The sequence below is a fragment of the Oryx dammah genome, unplaced genomic scaffold (genome assembly GCF_014754425.2).
Source record: "Oryx dammah isolate SB20612 unplaced genomic scaffold, SCBI_Odam_1.1 HiC_scaffold_3, whole genome shotgun sequence".
Lineage (NCBI taxonomy): Eukaryota > Metazoa > Chordata > Mammalia > Artiodactyla > Bovidae > Oryx > Oryx dammah.
In genome coordinates this window covers 89,415,713-89,438,876 of record NW_024070187.1, presented here as the reverse complement: position 1 = coordinate 89,438,876, position 23,164 = coordinate 89,415,713, and the positions used below count along the sequence as shown (strand labels likewise).

The following is a 23,164-nucleotide window of genomic DNA, read 5'->3' as shown; positions in this document are numbered from 1 at the left end:
CCATATTTCGGTTCCCACAGAGAGAAAAATTCCTAGTGGTTTTGAATTAAAATGGAAAAATATGAGAACCTAGGATTGGTTGGAGAAGGGAGCTATGGAATGGTGATGAAGTGTAGGAATAAAGATAGTGGAAGAATTGTGGCCATCAAGAAGTTCTTAGAAAGTGATGATGATAAAATGGTCAAAAAAATTGCCATGCGAGAAATCAAGTTACTAAAGGTGAGTAAACACATATATTGAATTGAAAAAAAAAAAAGTTGTTTCTTGGTCAACAGTTTTAGAAAGTGCTTTTTTAATATTTGTTTTATTTCCATAAATAAAATAAACAGAAGGATTACATCTGAGTATTCATTTATCCATAACATAATTTTTTATTATTAATTTGGATGCTCCAGGTCTTAGTTACTGCAAGCAGGCAGGATCTTTAGTTGTGGCATGTGGGATCTAGTTCCCTGACCAGGGATTGAACCGAGGTCTCCAACACATTGGGAACCCAAAGTCTTAGTCACTGGACCACCAGAGAAGTCCCAAAACATAATTTTAAAAGTATTTGTTGCCCCTCTCTCTATCTGTCTGCCTATCTATTTACCAACAACTGTGTTGGGAGTCTTAAAGACCACCCCAAGTTTCAGTGATTAGGAGGACTCACAGTACTCAGCAAATAGTTGTACTCTTGGCTATGACTTGTTAAAGTAAAAAGATATACAGTAAAATAAGCAAAGGGAAAAGGCACATGCGGTGAATTTCAGAGGAAATCTGTCACTTTTCTCCCAGTGGATTAACACAGGATGCACTAATTTTCTCCAGCAATGAGTTATGACACTACGTGTGGTTGTCTAGTAAGGAAATTCATTAGAGACTCAGTGCCCAGAGTTTTTTTACGGGGCTTGTCATAGCAGTACTCCCTGCTTTGCTTGTACCAAAATTCCAGACTCTTAGTAGAACTGCAGGTATTCAGCATACACCATATTGTTTCACCATGAGTCACTTTATCAGTTCTAGAAATGAAGGAACACTTCTGAAATCCAAGTACCTAGGTACAAGCCAAGGGCTTACTTCGCAAGCCAACTTTCTAAGGATAAAGATCTCAGACCTGCTATGTTAACTCTGTCCCCCGCCCCACCCCCATCAATCTAACTGGAAGTTTATCCATTTTATTTATCTTTGGAAAGAACCAGTGTTTGGCTTTGTTCGTCTTTCTTGTGTATTTCTTTTCTATTTCATTAATTTTTGTTCTTTAGCATTTTATACCTTCTACTTATTTTGGGTGGGTTATTTTACAGTTCTTTTCTCTAATGTTTTGAGTTATATGCTTAACTTCTTTTATTTCTAGTTTTTTTTTCCTCATATATACATTTAAGGCTGTCATTTTCCTTCTAAGAATAGCTTGTATGTATCCTAGAAATTTTGATTAGCAGTGCAAAATATTTTCTCATTTTCCTTCATTTCCAAACGTGTGGAAATTTTCTAGGTTTTTCTCCCTTGGTTATTTAGTTTTGACACAATTGCCCTGTGATCTAAGTATGTACTATGTAAGATTCTTATTCCTTTGATAAATACCTAATATTTGTCTTTTCCATTATTTATCAATTATTCCTACATTTCTGAGCTTCCATCTGGGATCATTTTCCTTGTACTTAAATCACATCCTTTTATTTTCTTTGAAGCAGATCTGCTAGTAAGGAATGTTGTCCGTTTGTGTTTGTCTTTCAAAAAAAGCCTTTGCTTTCTGTTTAGAGAGTGTTTTCACAGGATATAGAATTCTACGTTGGCAGTTAGTTACATTTGATATGTTCAAGATAACATTACACTGTTCTGCTGGCTTTTATTTGCATTGCTTCTATTGAAAGGTCAGACATTCCTTAGTGGGTCTTTTTTTTTTTTTTTCTGGATGCATTGAAGCTTTCTCTTTGACTTTGGCTTTCAACACTTTTACAATAATATGCCTAGATGTGGGTTTCTTTATATTTATCTTGCTTGGATTTTATGGCCCTTGCATCTATAAAATAATGTCATTTGTCACTTCTAGAAAATGCTCAGCTATTACTGTTTCAGGTATTGCTATGGTCCCATTCTTTCTCTTTTCCATATAAGATTTCAGTTTCATATATGAGACCTTCCTCATATGTGTCTTATATTCTCTTGCGTTTTTCATCCTTTTGTTTTCCCTTGCTTCATTCTACAGATTTTCTTCTGACCTATCCTCTAGTTCAGTCGTTCTTTTTTAAAATTTTATTTGTTTCTGACTATGTTGGGTCTTCGTTGCCGTGTGGGCTTTTCTCTAGTGAGGCATGGGCTCTAGGGCACTCGGGTTTCAGCAGTTGTGGCATGTGGACTCAAGGAGTTGCAGCTCCCAGGCTCTAGAGCACAGGCTCAGCAGTTGTGGTACACAGGCTTAGATGTTGCGAGGCCTGTGGGATCTTCCTCGATCAGGGATCAAACTCCCGTCTCCTGCATTGGTAGGTGAATCCTTTACCAGTGAGCCACCAGGGGAGCTGCAGTTCAGTAGTTCTGTTTCAGCTATATCTAATCTATTGGTAAACTCACCCACTGATTTCTTAAAGACATATTTTAATGTTCTAATTTTTAATTCAATCTTTTCCCCTTTAATTTCCATTTTGCTGCCAAACCCTCTATTTTGCTTTCTATTTAAATCACAGGTTTTTCTAAAGTCCATGTCCAGTAAATAGATCTCCCACATGTTTATTTCCATTGTTTGTTTTTTCTCTTGGTTTTTGATTGAGTCTTATCTCTTGATATGCCAGTATTAATTTCTAAAAGTTCTATAGAGTTTCTGGATGATGTTATCTTCCCCCCTGAGAGGAGTTCTGTTTGCTTAAATGAGGCTCTTGAGGGTACCTTTAAGGTGCTTGGTGGCACTAACATTCAGAAATTTTCTAGAACTTTTCTGTTCTAGAGTTTTTCTTTGGGTTCAAATCTATTGTATCACTTTTTTATGGTTTTTCAGTTTCCCTCAGTTTTTTGACGTTGACTTTTTATGCATAGTCACTTATATGTGATAATTCCAATATCTGAACTCATATTGCATCTGTTTTGATTAACTTTATCTTCTGATTTTTTTTTTTTTACTTATAGTAACATTTCTTTGTATGCCCTGGTTATCTTTATTTTTTCTCTGGATATTACATTTGAAACATTATTTTTTTTAGGAATAATTTGAGGCTAAAGTGAAGATGTTTTCTTCCCAAGATTTTTTTTCTTCTATGTTCATGGGCTACTATGCCAGATATCAATTTTCAGCTTCGAATCACTCCTTTTTGCTCTGCTTTGTGAAACTGGAGGGGGCCTCTGCAGACAGTTCTCCTTTTGCCAGCTTGTATGATTTTAGGCATTGTCATTAGAGGCTTCCTTTCCTGGTGGGTCCTTTTTTTGGCATGAAGTGAGCAGATAATTGGGGGCAGGAGAAGAAGGGGACGACCGAGGATGAGATGGCTGGATGGTATCACTGACTCGATGGACGCGAGTCTGAGTGAACTCCGGGAGTTGGTGATAGACAGGGAGGCCTGGCGTGCTGTGATTCATGGGGTCACAAAGAGTAGGACACAACTGAGCGACTGAACTGAACTGAGCAGCTCATCATATGGTGGACTTGGTAGCTTGTGTCAGCATCATTCATGGAACACCTCTGGTGCACTTGTACTTTCTCCACTTGGCTGGCTGATGTCCTGTGGCAAATGTCTTCACCACTGGCAGTCTGTACATTCCTATCGCAGCCATGCCTTCTCTAATGAAGTTGGAATCTCAGCTTTGGTCCATTAGTAAGAAAAGCAGAGCAATAGAGGGAGAGAGAGGGGGATAGGGGATAATATGAAATAGATAGCCTGTGTTTTAATTTAATTCAGAAGTGTATTGTTCAATCTCTGCCTATTTTGAGATTTTCCAGTTATCTCTATGTTATTGATTTATAGTTTAATTCCATTTGATCTGACAGAAGGCATTGCATGATTTCTTTGTTTCAATTTGTTAGTGTGGTCTGTGGCCCACAGAGTGGTATATCTTGGTGCATATTCCACATGAGGTTAAGAAAAAAGTTACTTCTTCATGTTGTTGGATGAAATAGTCTATGGATGCCAGTTCTACTCAGTTGTTGGATTGTGTTCTTGAGTTCAACTCAGGCCTTACTGATTACCTGCCTGCTTGGATCTATTTCTGTAAATGTTGACATTTCCAACTATGATAGTAGATTCATGTATTTCCCTGCACTTCTCAATTTTTGCATCACATAGTTTGATTCTTTCTTGTTAGGTGCATTTTGTTGTTGTTGCTCAGATGCTAAGTTGTGTCTAAGGCTTTGTGGATACATACTGTAGCGTGCCAGGATCCTCTGTCCTCCGCTATCTCCCAGAGTTTGCTCAAATTCACATCCATTGAGTTGATGATGCTATCTAACCATCTCATCCTCTGCTGCCCTCTTCTCCTTTGCCTTCAATCTTTCCCAGCATAGGGTCTTTTTCAATGAACCAGTTCTTTGCATCAGGTAGCCAGAGTATTGGAGTTTCAGCTTCAGCATTAGTCCTTTCAATGAATATTCAGGGTTGATTTCCTTTAGAATTGACTGGTTTGATCTCCTTGCAGTCCAAGGGACTCTCAAGAGTCTTCACCACCTCAGTTCAAAATCATCAATTCTTTGGCACTCAGACTTCTTTATGGTCCAACTCTCACATCCGTACATGACTATTGGAAAAACCATAGCTTTGACTAGATGGACCTTTGTTGGAAAAACGATGTCTCTGCTTTTTAATGTGCTGTCTAGGTTTGTCATAGCTTTTCTTCCAAAGAGCAAGTGTCCTTGAGTTTCATGGCTGCGGTCACCATCTGCAGTGATTTTAGAGCCCAGGAAAATAAAATCTGTCACTGTTTCCACTTTTTCCCCTTCTATTTGCCATGAAGTGATGGGACTGGATGCCATGATCTTAGTTTTTTGAATGTTGCATTTCAACCAGCTTTTTTAATCTCTTCTTTCACCCTCCTCAACAGGCTTTTTAGTTTGTCATCACTTTCTACCTTTAAAGTGGTGTCATCTGCATATCTGAGGTTATTGATATTTTTCTCAGAAATCTTGATTCCAGCTTGTGATTCATTCAGCCTGGCATTTTAGGTGATGTCTCTGCATATAAGTTAAATAAGCAGGGTGACAGTATACAGCCTTCTTGTACTCCTTTCCCAATTTTGAACCAGTCAGATATTCTGTGTCTGGTTTTAACTGTTGCTTCTTGACCCTAAATGATGATGCTGTCAAAGTCGTGAATTCAATATGTAAGCAAAATTGGAAAACTCAGCAGTGGCCACAGAACTGGAAAAGTTCAGTTTTCATTCTAATTCCAAAGAAGGGCAATGCCAAAGAATGTACAAACTACTGTACAATTTTGCTTATTTCACATGCTAGCAAGGTTGTGTTCAAAATCCTTCAAGCTAGGCTTTAGCAGTACATGACCTGAACTTATAGTTTACAAGATAGTTTCAAAGAAGCAGAGGAACCAGAGATCATATTGCTAGCATTCTTTGGATCATGGAGAAAGCAAGGGAATTCCAGAAAAACATCTACTTCTGCATCATTGACTATGCTAAAGCATTTGACTCTGTGGATTATGAACAGTGACAAATTCTTACAGAGATGGTAGTACCAGACCACCTTACCTGTCTCCTGAGAAACCTGTAAGTGGGTCAAGAAGCAACAGTTAGAATCAAACACAGAACAACTGACTGTTTCAAAATTGGGAAAGGAGCACACAAGGCTATCTGTTGTCACCCTGCTTATTTAGCTTACATGCAGAGTATATCATGTGAAATGCCAGGCTGAAATAAAGATTGCTGGGAGAAATATCAACAACCTCAGATATGCAAGTAATACCACTCTAATGGCAGAAAGTGAAGAGGAACTAAAAAGCCTGTTGAGGAGGGTGGAAGAGGAGATTGAAAAAGCTGTTTTGAAACTCAGCATTCAAAAATTAAGATCATGGCATCTGGTCCCATCACTTCATGGCAAATAGAAGGGGAAAAAGTCGGAACAGTGACAGATTTTGTTTTCCTGAGCTCCCAAATCACTGTGGACGGTGACTGCAGCCATGAAATTCAAGGATGTTGCTTCTTGGAAGGAAAGTATACAAATGTTAACCGCTCAGTTGTGTATGACTTTTTGCTTCTCCATGGACCTGTCGCCCACCAGGCTCCTCTGTCCATGGAATTCTCCAGGCAACAATACTAGAGTGGGGTGCCATTCCCTTCTCCAGGGGATCTTTCCCACCCAGGGATTGAACCTGGGACTCCTGTGTTCACAGGAAGACTCCTTACCATCTGAGACAAACCTAGACAACATATTAAAAAGCAGAGACATCATTTTTCTGACAAATGTCAGTATAGTCAAAGGACCACAGCCTTGTCTAACTCAATGAAACTAAGCCATGTCATGTATGGCCACCCAAGACAGACAGGTCATGGTGGAGAGTTCTGACAAAACGTGGTCCACTGGAGAAGGGAATGGCAAATCACTTCAGTATTCTTGCCTTGAGAACCCCATGAACAGTATGAAAAGGCAAAAATATAGGACACTGAAAGATAAACTCCCCAGGTCGGTAGGTGCCCAATATGCTACAGGAGATCAGTGGAGAAATAACTCCAGAAAGAATGAAGAGACGGAGCCAAAGCAAAAACAACACCCAGTTGTGGATATGACTGGTGATGGAAGTAAAGTTCAATGCTGTAAAGAGCAATATTGCATAGGAACCTGGAATGTTAGGTCCATGAATCAAGGCGAATTGAAAGTGGTCAAACAGGAGATGGCAAGATTGAACATCGACATTTTAGAAATCAGCAAACTAAAATGGACTGGAATGGGTGAATTTAACTCAGATGACCACTGTATCTACTATTATGGGCAAGAATCCCTTAGAAGAAATGGAGTAGCCATCATAGTCAACAAAAGAGTCCAAATGCAGTACTTGGATGCAATCTCAAAAATGACAGAATGATCTCTGTTCCTTTCCAAGGCAAACCATTCTATATCACAGTAATCCAAGTCTATGCCCTAACCAGTAATGCTGAAGAAGCTGAATTTGAATGGTTCTGTGAAGACCTACAAGACTTTCTAGAACTAACACCCCAAAAGATGTCCTTTTCATTATAGGCAACTGGTACACCTGGAGTAACAGGCAAATTTGGCCTTACAGTACAGAATGAAGCAGGGCAAAGGCTAATAGAGTTTTGCCAAGAGAATGCACTGGTCATAACAAACACCCTCTTCCAACAACACAAGAGAAGACTTTACGCATGGACATCACCAGATGGTCAATCCCAAAATCAGGTCGATTATATTCTTGGCAGCCAAAGATGGAGAAGCTCTATATAGTCAGCAAAAACAAGACTGGGAGCTGACTGTGGCTCAGATCATGAACTCCTTCTTGCCAAATTCACACTTAAATTTAAGAAAGTAGGGGAAACCACTAGAACATTCAAGTATGACCTAAATCAAATCCCTTATCATTATAGAAGTGACAAATAGATTCAAGGGATTAGATCTGATAGAGTGCCTAAAGAACTATGCATGGAAGTTTGTGACATTGTACAGGAGGCAGTGATCAAGACAATCCCCAAGAAAAAGAAATGCAAAAAGGCAAAATGGCAGTCTGAGGAAGCCTTACAAATAGCTGTGAAAAGAAGAGAAGCAAAAGGCAAAGGAGAAAAGGAAAGATATACCCATTTGAATGCAGAGTTCAAAAGAATAGCAAGGAGAGATAAGAAAGCCTTCCTCAGCGATCAATGCAAAGAAACAGAGGAAAACAATAGAATTGGAAAGACTGAGATCTCTTCAAGAAAATTAAAGATACCCAGAGAACATTTCATGCAAAGATGGGCACAATAAAGGACAGAAATCGTATGGATCTAACAGAAGCAGAAGATATTAAGAAGAGGTGGCAAGAATACACAGAAGAACTATACAAAAAAGATCTTCATGACCCAGATAATCACGATGGTGGTATCACTCACCTAGAGCCAGACATCCTGTAATGTGAAGTCAAGTGGGCCTTAGGAAGCATCATTACAAATAAAGCTAGTGGAGATGATGGAATTCCAGTTGAACTATTTCAAATCCTGAAAGATGATGCTGTGAAAGTGCTGCACTCAATATGCCAGCAAATTTGGAAAACTCAGCAGTGGCCACAGGATTGGAAAAGGTCAGTTTTCATTCCAATTCCAAAGAAAGGCAATGCCAAAGAATGCTCAAACTACCACACAGTTGCACTCATCTCACACGGTAGTAAAGTAATTCTCAAAATTCTCCAAGCCAGGCTTCAGTAATATGTGAACCGTGAACTTCCAGGTGTTGAAGCTGGAATTAGAAAAGGTAAAGGAACCAGAGATCAAATTGCCAACATCTGCTGGATCATGGCAAAAGCAAGAGAGTTCCAGAAAAACATCTACTTCTGCTTTGTTGATTATGGCAAAGGCTTTCACTGTGTTGACCAAAACAAACTGTGTAAAATTCTGAAAGAGATGGGAATACCAGACCACCTGACCTGCATCCTGAGAAATTTGTATGCAGGTCAAGAAGCAACAGTTAGAACTGGACATGGAATAACAGAATGGTTCCAAATCAGGAAAGGAGTACATCAAGGCTGTGTATTGTCACCATGCTTATTTAACTTCTGTGCAGAGTACATCATGTGAGATACCAGGCAGGATGAAGCACAAGCTGGAATCAAGATTGCTGGGAGAAATATCAGTAACCTTAGATATGCAGATGACACCACCCTTATGGTGGAAAGTGAAGAAGAACTAAAGAACCTCTTTAAAGAGGAGAGTGAAAAAGTTGCCTTAAAACTCAACATTGAGAAAACTAAGATTATGGCATCTGGTCCCATCACTTCATGGCAAATAGATGGGGAAACAATGGAATCTGTGAGAGACTTTATTTTGGGGGGCTCCAAAATCACTGCAGATGGTGACTGCAGCCATGAAATTAAAAGATGCTTGCTTGTTGGAAGAAAAGTTATGACCAACTTAGCATATTCGAAAGCAGAGACATTACTTTGTCTACAAAGGTCCATCTAGTCAAAGCTATGGTTTTTCCAGTAGTCATGTATGGATGTGAGAGTTGGACTATAAAGAAAGCTGAGCACCGAAAAATTGATGCTTTTGAACTGTGGTGTTGGAGAAGACTCTTGAGAGTCCCTTGGACTGCAGGGAGATCCAACCAGTCCATCCTAAAGGAAATCAGTCCTGAATATTCACTGGAAGGACTGATGCTAAAGTTGAAGCTCCCATACTTTGGCCACCTGATGCAAAGAGCCCACTCATTTGAAAAGACCATAATGCTGGGAAAGATAGAAGGTGGGAGGAGAAGGAGACGACAGAGGCTGAGATGGTTGGATGGCATCACCAACTCAATGGATGTGAGTTTGAGTAAACTCTGGGAGTTGGTGATGGACAGGGAGGACTGGCATGCTGTAGTCCATGGCATCACAAAGAGTCAGACACAACCGAGTGACAAGATCTGAACTGATGTTTTTTCCATTAGTAATGCATGGATGTTAGAGCTGGATCATACAGAATGCTGAGTGCTAAAGAATTGATGCTTTCTAACTGTGGTCCTGGAGAAGACTCTTGAGAGTCCCTTTGACTACAAGAATATCAAACCAATAAATTATAAAGGAAATCAACCCTAAATATTCATTGGAAGGACTCATGCTGAAGCTGATGCTTTAATACTTTGGCCACATGGTGAGAACTGACTCATTGGAAAAGACCCTGATGGTGGAAAAGATTGAGGGCAGGAGGAGTAGGGGGCAACAGAGGTTGAGATGGTTGATTGGCATCACTGGCTCAATGGACATTAGTTTGAGCAAAATCCAGGAAATAGTGGAGGACAGAGGAGCCTGATGTGCTACAGTCTGTGGGATCGCAAAGAGTCGGATACAACTCAGTGACTAAACAACAACAAATAGTTGATTTAAAATGTTCTGTTAGTTTCTGGTGTACAGCAAAGTGAATCAGTTACACATATACATACAGTAATTTTTAAAAAAATATTATTTTCCCATATTACATTACAGAGTGTCCTTCTCTTTTCTTATTGTATCTCTGAATGGATTCTGAATTTGTTCCTTTTTGATTGTTTCTTATCTTGCAACAAAGTGAGACCCTTCTGGACCAGCTATCTGAAGGAGGTTCATTTTCAGGAGAAGCCGTGATCTTGTTCCAGGCTAGCAGGAATCTACCCTGGTTCACAGTGATATTCCTAACAACAGAAGCCCGAGTGTGGGATTTATTTACATTCTCCTTAATTTCTCTGAAACTTGTAATTGCAGGTTTGTTCATAATGAATTGTTTTGCCTTCCACTTGGTTTCACTGACAGACTGCTTCCAGCAAATGAGTTTCTATGGGATTGTTCACCCCTCCTCTTTTGTTTCCTGGTACCATTCAGTTCTTAGGATGCTTTCACTGACAGTCTGTGAACCCTGTTCTCATTATATCAAAGAAGGGCATTTTTTTGGTTTTGTTTTTCTTTTCAGGGTATGTCATCAGCTTTGGAAAACTCTTCTCTGCTAGCTTTGTAACCACAGATAATCTTATGGTATATCCCTAGACTCCTGTTTGACCTTGATGGTGCCACCTCATTTGTTGGGGGTCGGGGTCCTCAGTTCAGTTCAGTTCAGTTTCTCAGTCGTGTCTGACTCTCTGCGACCCCGTGAATCGCAGCATGCCAGGCCTCCCTGTCCATCACCAACTCCCGGAGTTCACCCAGATTCATGTCCATCGAGTCAGTGATGCCATCCAGCCATCTCATCCTCGGTCGTCCCCTTCTCCTCCTGCCCGCAATGCCTCCCAGCATCAGAGTCTTTTCCAGTGAGTCAACTCTTCGCATGAGGTGGCCAAAGTACTGGAGTCCTAATTTCATCAAAGATGAAGCTACCCTTCTTTTTCTCATTGGCTTTATTGTGTTCTCTGAGAGGAGAATGGAGCAGTAAGGTCTTTTAATGTATTTTAAAAGCCAGGATATAGTTTCACAATTTATACTGTTTATGCATTTTATTTAGATATTTTTCTTGTGCTGAGGTCTATTTTAGACTGTGACTATTACTAATAATTTGGTCCTCTAAAAAATTATTTTTCACTTTTTTTTTGATAGCAACTAAGGCATGAAAATCTGGTGAATTTGTTGGAAGTATGTAAGAAAAAAAAGCGATGGTACCTAGTCTTTGAATTTGTTGACCATACGGTTCTTGATGACTTGGAGCTCTCTCCAAATGGACTAGACTACCAACTAGTTCAAAAGTATTTGTTTCAGGTTATCAATGGGATTGGATTTTGTCACAGTCACAATGTAAGTATTCAATTTAAATAATTATTTATAAAGTTGAAAAGTTGGGAGCATATACAGTGAATACCCATATACCTATCGCTGGATTCTATACTTGCTAACATTTTGTTATATTTGTTTTATGAAATATTTATTCATCTTTTCTTCCATTTGTCTACTTATTAATCTGCCTGATTTATTTATGCATTATTTGAAAGTAAGTTACAGACATCAACTTCAACTCTATATACTTGAGCTATGCATGTTATTAACTCGCCTTTACTGTGGATATCTAGGATATAATAGAAGTTAGTAGCTTTAGCCTATGCAAAATGCTCAGCAGTGTCAGTTTCTGGTCCTCTGAGAGTTTACAATAAACATATTTTCAAAATTTTCAAAATAAAATTTACTTGTATTAGAGAATTAGACCTAATTGAACTGTGGTGTTGGAGAAGACTTTTGAGAGTCCCTTGGACTTGCAAGGAGATACAACCAGTCCATTCTAAAGGAGATCAGTCCTGGGTGTTCTTTGGAAGGACTGATGCTAAAGCTGAAACTCCAGTACTTTGGCCACCTCATGCGAAGGGTTGACTCATTGGAAAAGACTCTGATGCTGGGAGGGATTGGGGGCAGGAGGAGAAGGGGACGACCGAGGATGAGATGGCTGGATGGCATCACAGACTCGATGGACATGAGTTGGGGTGAACTCCAGGAGTTGGTGATGGACAGGGAGGCCTGGCGTGCTATGATTCATGGGGTCGCAAAGAGTCGGACACGACTGAGCAACTGAACTGAACTGAACTGACTGAGAATTTGTACTGTTGTTTCCCAGTGTCCTGTTTTCTCTTTCCATAGTCTCTCTTTTATAACCAACTGAGCTTTTTTACATTTATAATTTTTACAAATGTAAAAATTTATATTTTTTGCCTCTTTACATTTATAATTGCTTGATGTATGCCTCCACTTGGGTGCTCAGAAATCCACCTAAAAACACATATTGCTGAAACTAAACTGCTAATTATTCTTAACCAAAATTAACCTTCTCTAGACTTTTCTATTTTTGTTAATGGATCCACCATTCTTTTAGATTCCCAAGTTTAAGGAAAGTATCTGAGATTACTTCCTAAATTCTGTTGATTTAGAATATTTCTACACTTCACCTCTTCCTTTCCATTCCTTTGAGCACCAGACTAGCGCTGGCCCTTTGTTTTTGTTGTTCAGTTGTTAAGTCATGTCCAAGTCTTTGAAACCCCACAGACTGCAGCACACCAGGCTTCCCTGTCCTTCACTATCTCCTGGAATTTGCTCAGACTCAAGTCCATTGAGTTGGTGATGCCGAGCAACCATGTCATCCTCTGTCGTCCCCTTCTCCTCACAGCCTCAATCTATCACCTCCTATTTGTCCCACTGCTCTTCTCCCCACTTCTAGTCACCCTCTTTGCTTTATCTTGTTTATGGCCTTCTTTAAATGTTCAGTATCTTCTTTCAACACCATATGGGTTCCCAGGGGTTCCTATCACCTTGACATGAACTCAGACTTCCGAGGCTGACAGTTGAGGCATAACCTATTAAGTAGCCTCTACTCCAGGAAAAACATTTCCCTAGTGGCTACTGGTCTACTCCCATTCTCACGCTTTTGCTCTTTTTGTCCCCTTCACTTGGATTGCCCTTTCATTTCTACATTTATCTAGGTCACACTAGTATTAAAGACCTGTCTTAGAGCCCACCTTTTTCCTCAAAAAATTTCCCTGACCACCGCAGTCTTCAGTGATAGCTTTACTCTCTTAGTCTTGAGAGCCCTCATTATCAGAGCAATTGATTGGAAATTCACTGAAGGCAAAAGAAGAAGGGGCTGGCAGAGGATGAGATAGTTAGATAGCATCACCAATTCAATGGACATGAATTTGAGTGAACTCCAGGAGATAGTGGAGGACAGAGGAACCTGGTGTGCCACAGTCTTTGGGGTTACAAGGGGTTGGACATGCCTTAGTGACTGAACAACAATAGCAACATATATTTCATCCAATATCATTAGTCGTTTAAATAAAATTTAATTGTTTAAATAGAATTTCAAGCATAAATGTTCTTTGTTCCCCAGCTAGGTCTCAGGTTCTTTAAACGCAGGAACAACTTTATCTGCTTCTATCTGTCTTCATTATAGGAACAAAACCAGTGCCCTGCACATAACAAGTGCTAAAAAAGAAGTTAATTTGCTTAACTTGATGTGCCGATCAATATATGTCATACTCTGCTTTTTATATCATAGATTATACACAGAGATATTAAGCCAGAGAACATATTAGTCTCCCAGTCTGGCGTTATCAAGCTATGTGATTTTGGATTTGCACGGACACTGGCAGCTCCTGGGGAGGTGTATACTGATTACGTGGCAACGCGATGGTATAGAGCTCCAGAGCTGTTGGTTGGTGATGTCAAGTATGGCAAGTAAGATGTCGTTAGCAAGGTGGGGGTACAGAGGGCAGACTTGACTCTTTTTTTTTGATAAAGTAGAATATGTTTTCAATATAATGACAATCCCTCTAATTGGGCTTCCTTGGTAGCTCAGCAGTAAAGAATCTGCCTGTCAATGTAGGAGCCATGAGCTCGATACCTTGGTTTAGGAAGATCCTCTGGAGAAGGAAATGGCACCCCACTCCAATACTCTTGTCTGGGAAATCCCATGGACAGAGGAACCTGGTGGCTACAGTCCTTGGGGTTTCAAAAAGAGTCAGACACGACTTAGTGACTCAATACTCACCCTCTGCGATGGCCCACATCCTTGTCTGTGGAGTGTGTTTCTGTCTAAATAAATCCTACTTCTTACGTTAAGAAAAAAAAAACAAAAAACAACCCTCTAATACTGAAAGAAGTTTTCAGTTTAGAAAACTTTAGAAAGTGATTTGTAATCATTTTTGTGTTTCCCCTTTAAACATTCTTGTGAAATGGGTTGGTATGAGTATGATTATTTTAGAGGTAGAGAAATCCAGGTGAGTAAGTGGTCTGTTTTTAACAGTAAGTTAGAAATATATATATTTATCACTTGTAAAGAGAGGTAACTGATTAGGTAAGTCTGACACTTGCATTGAGGCCGAGTAGAGTGGGCAAGGGTGGGGGTAGAAATGGAATTAAGTGAACCATTTTAAAAATACAAATCATCTTCATAAATGAATTCTTCAAAGCAGAAGGGATTGCACGTTTTACCAGTTTCAATAGAAATTGTTCTAAAATATTTTCTATAATTTCTCTGTTTTTAGAGCATATATCATTTAATATTTTCTTGATTACTCTGAGCTCTCATTTACTGCCATGCTGTAATTTCTGCCAGCTATGGCCTTAAGCAATTTCAAGGTAGTTGTTCCTATGGTAATGATGCCAGAATATTCTAAGTTCTTGTGACCAATTTTTAAGAGAATTTTTCTGTTTTCTCAGTATTAGCTTTCTATTCTCCTTGTTGTTTGTTTCCCCAGTAACCATCTTGTTCTGGTATGCTGTTTTCAGTGTCTAGTTGGATAGACTGATGAACCTTGTTCAAATTATGTGTAAACAAAAATGAGTAGCCTCTGAAAACAAACCTGGAAGGCTTACTTCCAGAATAAAGTATACTTAACAAGCATTTTGACTCTTTGGAAGCCTTGTGTCACATACTTGAAGTTTCCTGAAATCTGATTTATGTAATATTGGAAGTTAATACTTTAAGTTTATAGAAAAAAAACTTGAGGAGCATAATTTAAGGCTTACTATTACTTTTCTTGATGCCAAGAATACAAAAATAGTAATATGCAAATGACAGAGGATGAGATGGTTAGACGGCATCACCAACTCAAACATGAGTTTGAGTAAACTCTGGGAGATAGTGAAGAACAGGAAAGCCTGGTGCACTGCAGTCCACGAGGTGGCAAAGAGTTAGACGTGACTTAGTGATTGAACAACAACAGCAACAATATACAGAACAGATTCAGTCATAGTAAACATATTAGGTGTTGGTGATGGACAGGGAAGCCTGGAGTGATGCAGTCTATGGGATCACAAAGAGTCCAACATGACTGAGCGACTGAACTGAACTGAAACATATTAGGATCCTGGATTTTACATCACATTGCTTTTCTTTCAGGGCTGTTGATGTGTGGGCCATTGGCTGTCTGGTAACTGAAATGCTCATGGGGGAGCCCCTCTTTCCTGGAGATTCTGATATTGATCAGTTATATCATATTATGGTGTGTTTAGGTAAGATTATGCATGTGTATTTTAAATTTTAGTAATTTTTTCCTATGTGTTTTTGTTTGTATTGATTTTGCAAGTTGTTGGTACACTAAACATGATGCATGTTTTGAATGAATATAGGGAGCAAATAGGAAAGCATCTCTCTCTCTCTCTCTCTCTATATATATATATATATATATATGTATATATTCATATATTCACTCATTCATCCTCTGCCTGGCTTTTGTCTGTCTGACATATGATCCTAATATGCTTTTACCTGTCCTCCTGCCCAGCTCCCCTCTAAAGAACAGAGCAGACATTGGACATTTTTCTGCACTTTTGCATTCAGTAAGTCACATGTAGAGAGAATACAAATGATCATATTATCTTTGGGTCAGCAAGCATTTGGTATAATATGACTATTACCTCATTCTCATCTTGACATTGAGTGGCACAGGGACTTCCAAGGTAATTTAATCTTGCTTCAGTTAGGACTTTTGCTGTTTGGACAGAATTTCAAAGCGACATTATCAAAGTCTTCTCATATTTGTTGAAATGTCAACTTTCTGTTGGGTGAAGGAGTTTGGAAAATGGAAATTATGGGAAATATCTTGAGGATTAAGTGTTTAGGTTAGAAATTCCATAGACAACACAGAGGTTTCTTACAGCAGAATTTTCATATGTATATTTTATATTCAGTCAGTTAGTTCAGTCACTCAGTCGTGTCCAACTCTTTGTGACCCCATGGACTGCAGCACGCCAACTTTCCTATCCATTGCCAACTCCTGGAGCTTACTCAAACTCATGTCCATTGAGTCAGTGATACCATCCAACCATCTCATCCTCTGTCAACCCCTTCTCCTCCCACCTTCAATCTTTCCCAACATCAGGGTATTTTCTAGTGAATCAGTTCTTCTCATCAGGTGGCCAAAGTATTGGAGTTTCAGCTTCAGCATCAGTCCTTTCAATGAATAATCAGGACTGATTTCCTTTAGGATAGGTTAATTGGATCTCCTTGCAGTCCAAGGGACTCTCAAAAGTCTTCTCCAACACCACAGTTCAAAAGCATCAATTATTCCGTGCTCAGCTTTCTTTATAGTTCAACTCTCATATCCATACATGACTACTGGAAAAACCATAGCTTTGACTAGATGGACCTTTGTTGGCAAAGTAATGTCTCTGCTTTTTAATATGCGGTCTAGGTTGGTCATAGCTTTTCTTCCAAGGAGTAAGTGTTTTTTAATTTCATGGCTGCAGTCACCATCTGCAGGGATTTTGGAGCCCCCCAAAAGAAAGTCTCTCATCTCTTACTGTTTCCATGGTTTCTGCATCTGTTTGCCATGATGTGATGGGACCAAATGCCATGATCTTAGTTTTCTGAATGTTGAGTTTTAAGCCAACTTTTTCACTCTCCTCTTTCAAGAGGCTCTTTAGTTCTTCTTCACTTTCTGCCATAAGGGTGGTGTCTTCTGTGTATCTGAGGTTACTGATATTTCTCCCAGCAATCTTGATTCCAGCTTGTGCTTCATCCTGCCTGGTATCTTGCATAGAAGTTAAATAAGCAGGGTGACAATATACAGCCTTGACATACTCCTTTCCTGATTTGGAACCAGTCTGTTGTTCCATGTCCAGTTCTAACTGTTGCTTCTTGACCTGCCTACAGATTTCTCAGGATGCAGGTCAGATGGTCTATACAATTTTCTATAGTTTTTTAAATTCTATAGAATTTTCCATAGTTTGTTGTGATCCACACAGTCAAAGGCTTAGGCGTAGTCAATAATGCAGAAGTAGATGTTTTTCTGGAACTCTCTTGCTTTTTCAATGATCCAGTGGTTGTTGGCAATTTGATCTCTGGTACCTCTGCCTTTTCTAAATCCAGCTTGAACATCTGGAAGTTCACATACTGTTGAAGTCTGGCTTGGAGAATTTTGAGCATTACTTTGCTAAGGTGTGAGATGAGTGCAATTGTGGGTAGTTTGAGCATTCTTTGGCATTGCATTTCTTTGGGATTGGAATGAAAACTCACCCCTTCCAGTCCTGTGGCCACTGCTGAGTTTTCCAAATTTGCTGGCATATTGAGTGCAGCACTTTCACAGCATCATCTTTTAGGATTTGAAATAGCTCAACTGGAATTCCATCACCTCCACTAGCTTTGTTCGTAGTGATGCTTCCTAAGGCCCACTTGACTTTGCATTCCAGGATGTCTGGCTCTAGGTGATTGATCACACCATCGTGGTTATCTGGGTATTTTATATTAGGTTAGGTATTAAAATTGAAAGTAAAGACAAAAGTGATTAAATCAGGCAAAAATCACTTGGGTAAAAATCAAATTCTTAAAGAGTGGAAGTTATTTTTTTAGATTAGATTCTGACCATACAACTATTAGTATTTTCACTTTGGGTCAGCATTTTGTGTTTTGTTGTTGGAAATAAAGTATTTTTTTATACAGTTATAAGAAATTATACAATGTTCTTTACCTGTCCTTTTCCTAAGCTCCACCCTCATGTCTTCAAGTTTCTACACAGTGGCGTGGGAACTTTTTGAATGAGTATGTTGAGATATGAATGTCAATTTCCTTTGAGTTGACTTTGTGTCAAAACCACCATAATGACTTCCTGGCACCACCACAATAAGAGCACTGTCTTTGGTTGCTTTTGCATGCTGAGAGAGTCCCCACTTTACATACTGAGTTCCTCTCAACTCAACTCCACACCGCCTGTCCTGTGATGCATAATGACAGAGATGTGTGCCATTCTCACTGCCAGGGAATCTAATTCCAAGACATCAGGAGCTGTTTTATAAAAATCCTGTGTTTGCTGGAGTGAGGTTGCCTGAAATCAAAGAAATGGTACCTCTTGAAAGACGCTATCCCAGACTCTCTGAAGTTGTGATTGATTTAGCAAAGGTAATCAATACTTTTTTTTTTTGCTCTTTCTGACAGGGAATTTATATTATGGGGATTTGATTTTCTCTTTTTCTTTTCTGATCTACTTGATCTTTTCGGTCAACAGTTTCCTCTGACAACTTAAATTTTTGTTCATTAAGAAAGGAGAAAGGGGGCGGCAGAGGATGAGATGGTTAGACAGCATCACTGATTCAATGGACAGGAATTTGAGCTAACTCGGGGAGACAGTGGAGGACAGGGGAGCCTGGTGTGCTGCAGTCCATGGGGGCACAAAGATTTGGATACAACTTAGCCGCTGAACAACAACAACATTAAGAAAGAGTTTAATTTGGTGGGAACAGAGATGGAGGAATGTCAGAGATAAAGGCCTGAAAATTTTGCTTGTTTTTTTAAAAAAATCATTTTGTATTATCTAGCGTGTTTTAAGTGTGAAAACAGTCCCATAATGATGTGTTTTTAATGCTTAACATTTAAAATGTAGGCCTTGTATAAGTGGCAAAGAGAAGAAACTGGATAAGCAAATAAAAAGACAAGTAGAAAAGTATTAAAGTCTAGGGCTTTAATGTAAAGTATTAAGGTCTACAGATCATGATCTGTAGTATATTGTTAAAAAGCGGTTTTGTTCAACCACTAGATTCACTGAAGCTAATTTTTACATGATTATTACCTTTGCCTTGTATTTAATTGAGGAAGATATTAGGGACATTCTCACTGGATCAAATTGGTTTTAAAAGTGGACCTTTTGAAATTATTAGCTCAAAAAAACCTCATTAGTTAGGATTGTCCTAAAGTGTTGTGTTTTTTTGGGGGGTGGCCCACACCATGTGGCATGTGAGATCTTGGATCTTGGTTCCCTGAACAGGAATCAAACCCAAACCCATGCCCCCTGCTGTGAAAGCACAAAGTCTTAACCCATTGGACGACCAGGGAGGTTCCTGTCCTAAAGTCGATAAAATAAATATCTCTAAAAGAGCAGGGTCACTAAGATATTTTTTGCTTTTTTACTTCTTTAAATAACTCATTTTAAAAAAGCTTAGTAAGCTTATGAATAGTTATAACAAGTTCTTAGAAAAATACATTGTTATTTTTCTACATAATGTAACAGATCCAAATATTCTTTATTTAGACTAGCTTTATGATCTGTCTATAAAGAGATTTAAAAGGAATAAAGGTAAAATGATTGTCCAGCTTCTGCCCCTTATGGTAGAATCGTATGACGTTTTGAACATTTTATTATAGGAAATCTTAAACATAGAAAAGGAAGTAGAAAAAATAGTGGTGTCACAAACCCCCATAAGCTGGTCATTAGCTACAATGGTTAGAAATCTTTGGAAAATATTTCATCTATCCTATCCACACACTTAGGAGTTTTGTTTTCCTCATCAGTTTTTTACTCTGCGGCCTGGGGATCTTATTTCCTTGACTAAAAGTTGAACCTGTGCTCCCTTAGTGGAACCACAGAGCCTTAAGCACTGGACCACTAGGGAATTCCCTCAGCAACATTTTTTTTGGAGTATTTTGAAGCAAATTGCAGATATTATGGTATTTCACTTACAAATACCTTAATTATTTGTATAATTTTCTTGTTCATATAAAGCTAGTTATTGAGTCCGTTTTATTTTTACTAGCTGTGAGTGGTTCCACTGGGACAGAACAAGATATAATAAAATGTATATGAAAATGAAAGAACAAGATAAAATGAAATCACCTATGTCAAGTATCTAGCACAATAATAAGTGCAGAGTAGTTCCCTTCCCTTCCATTCTGCAAATACTGTAAATTTAAAAAATTCTCAAAAATTTCATAATGTAAAATGTCTAATCAGTGCTCAAAGTTTCATTAATTTTCTCATAATTCCTTTTTATGGTTTGAATTAGGATCCACATGAAGTCTAGATATCACAATCAGTTGATATGTCTCTTTAAGACAATTTACAAGCTCCTCTTCACCTCTTTGTTTTTTATTTAAACCTTGCCATTTATCTGTTAAAGAAAATAGGTTGTTTGTCCCATAGAATTTTTCACATAGTATAGTTTAATATGTTCCTCCATTTCCTGTATTTTGTATAAACTCATAGTGGAACTAGAGCTTGATCGGAATTAGGTTGAATTTTTGGCAAGAATACTTCGTAAGAGGTTTATATATTCAGAGATGCTGAATGTTTGGTGGTCTTTCTTTTTGTGATATTAGCAGTCATTGGTGTTCACTGTCTAGATTTGTGCTTTATTCCTTATCACTTATTATAGATGTTTAAAATTCATTGACTCTGAAGAAGAATTTTCTATGTTTACACATGTAAATGTAGGCAGTTTTTCTTTGATATGAACTATATATACTGAACTGATATATATTCCTTGGTTTCCCAGAAATGCTTACATATTGACCCAGACAAAAGGCCCTTCTGTGCTGAGCTCCTGCACCATGATTTCTTCCATATGGATGGATTTGCTGAGAGGTATGGTACTATGTGTTCTATGTCATATCAACCTAGAGTCAAAGTAAGGCTGCCATAGCAGTACATAACAGTAACAAACAGTATTTCTTTACCCACCTATTCTAACAGGATCTCAAATATTTACCACCCTACCTCCATTCACCGTTAGCAACAACACATTCTTAGGAGTGGTCCCCTGTATTCGCTAAGTTAGGGCTCTTGGTTTTCACAAAGCAGTCCCTTCATGCCATTCTTTCTGTCCCTGTGATGACCTCTGCCACTCGGGTCACTGATTTCTGGTCTTGCTATCAGCTGTGTGATGCTATCATCTTGGGTCCTGATGTATTTGCAAAGGTGTCATCTCCTGTTGCTGCTGAACTTATACCACACCCAGTCCTGTGACACTGCTGCCTCTGTGAATGCACATGGAGACCCTGATGTGCCAAACCTGTGGGTACCAGAGTAGCTGGCATGGTCTCCTGTGCTGCTCCAGCTGCTGGCATCAGTACAGCTGACAAAACAAAAAATAGTGAGATAAGTGGCAATGACATTGCTTTATGTTTTTGCCAATCTATTTATTGTTTAAGTTAGTAAAAGATAACTGGATCCTCGTATTTGCTTCCACATTCGATTTCTTATGATATGTTGTTTTGGTTGAAATACACAGAGAAATTGTGGCCTCACATACATATGTAGTTGGAAAATGGAAGAGAATTTTGATAGTTGTTTTAGGTCACCATGGGTATTTTTCTTTGATTCCATACCAAAACACTTTGATACTGTACCAAAACTTGACAGTGGTGGTTTCTTAAAGGTCGCTTGTATTGTGGAATCTAAAACCGTATCAATGAACTTTTTTTTCCGTTACATTAAAATCCACTTGTCTGTCTTGCACTTTGAGTAGATCATGCATGCTTTTCTAGAATCATTCATTAGTCATTTGAAAAATATTCTTTTGCTAACTTATGTAGAGCTTTATTTAATAATGTTGACATTTCATTGGACTATATAAAAAAGTCACATTCTCATCAGAAAAACCTTTAGTATTAGGAATCTGCTAAGTTCACGGTACTGGATACAAGTTGAATGAAATGCTAATTTTTTATAAAAGTGTGAATTTTACCATTAACACAAATATTATTGGATTTTCCCTTGAAGTAACAAACTCCTTTGTTCATTTTTTAAAAGAAAATATCTGCTGATTACCCCAAGTCTGAGTAGTAATAATTTTTCTGTCAGTTTTTCAAGTAATAATGTTCCGTGAAGAAAGTGGCTAGTTTAGCTTGTAGCTCAACCAGCTACACAAGTGCTTTTCTTAAGACAACCATTGTACTTTGATTTGCAGCAAAGGTACCTTTTCAGGGGTATAGACTTGTTCCATCAGGGACGTTCTTAAAACTGCCCCCTCCCCAACTTAAACTTGAGAACTTGTGGCTAGAAGAATAGAATAAAGTCTGTGTAAGGTTTGTAAAGGTTGATGCCTCTGCTTCAATCTTGGTAAAGTACCTGCAGTTTACCCCCCATTGCTTTTTATTTCATCAAATGTCAGATGGTGAAAAAGAAGTCACCTTCATGATAAGATAAGAGCTTTGATCTTATGAACCTCCTGAAAGATTTTCAGAGATCCCCAGTGGTCTGCAGAAACCTCATTTCTCATTTTGAATAACACAGTCTAGTTTAGTACTCAATTCTTAAAGATAAGTATCTTGAACACCAATTTTTCCTAGATTTATCTGTTTCATACGGTCTTATTGACAAATGTATTTTTATGTAGGTTTCCTCAGGAACTGCAGTTAAAAGTACAGAAAGATTCCAGAAACATCTCTTTATCTAAAAAATCTCAAATCAGAAAGAAGGAAAAGGAAAAGGATGAGTCTTTGGGTGAAGAGAGAAAAACACTTGTGGTACAGGTAAATTTCCATGTTTTAATGCATATTAAATTTTAAGTTTAATATATCCTTAAATTTGAGGGAGGTATGAAGATCTTAAAAGTTTCCTGGGTGGTTAACAAGTTCACTTTTAGCTTAGTATAAAAATGTATTTTCTGTAGACATTACCTGTTTTAAAAAACATCTTAGGATATCATGTACTGAGTGCCTACTGTACACAAGTCTGTACAATAGGGCTTGTCAGTAAATCATACTCATTCAAGAACATGTAGACATGCATGTGTACACTCATATGCAAATACATACACCATTTTTCCCCCTTAGATAATAGGAGAGAAAAATAGAGTTTTTAGAATTTTATATAAAGTAGAGCATTTAAAGGAGAAGGTGATGGCACCCCACTCCAGTACTCTTG

General features: G+C 38.5%; 1 protein-coding gene across 1 annotated transcript in view; it reads left to right on the top strand.

Moving 5' to 3' along the window:
• Positions 1–23,164, top strand: part of CDKL2 (cyclin dependent kinase like 2) — a 45,328-nt gene that overhangs the window by 2,967 nt on the left and 19,197 nt on the right. Inside the window, exons 2-8 of the mRNA XM_040237082.1 lie at positions 21–219; positions 11,148–11,342; positions 13,585–13,763; positions 15,430–15,542; positions 18,287–18,426; positions 20,793–20,881; positions 22,635–22,770. Coding sequence (XP_040093016.1) covers positions 52–219; positions 11,148–11,342; positions 13,585–13,763; positions 15,430–15,542; positions 18,287–18,426; positions 20,793–20,881; positions 22,635–22,770 — 1,020 coding nt within the window. The 5' untranslated portion in view covers positions 21–51. The remainder of the gene's footprint in view (positions 1–20; positions 220–11,147; positions 11,343–13,584; positions 13,764–15,429; positions 15,543–18,286; positions 18,427–20,792; positions 20,882–22,634; positions 22,771–23,164) is intronic.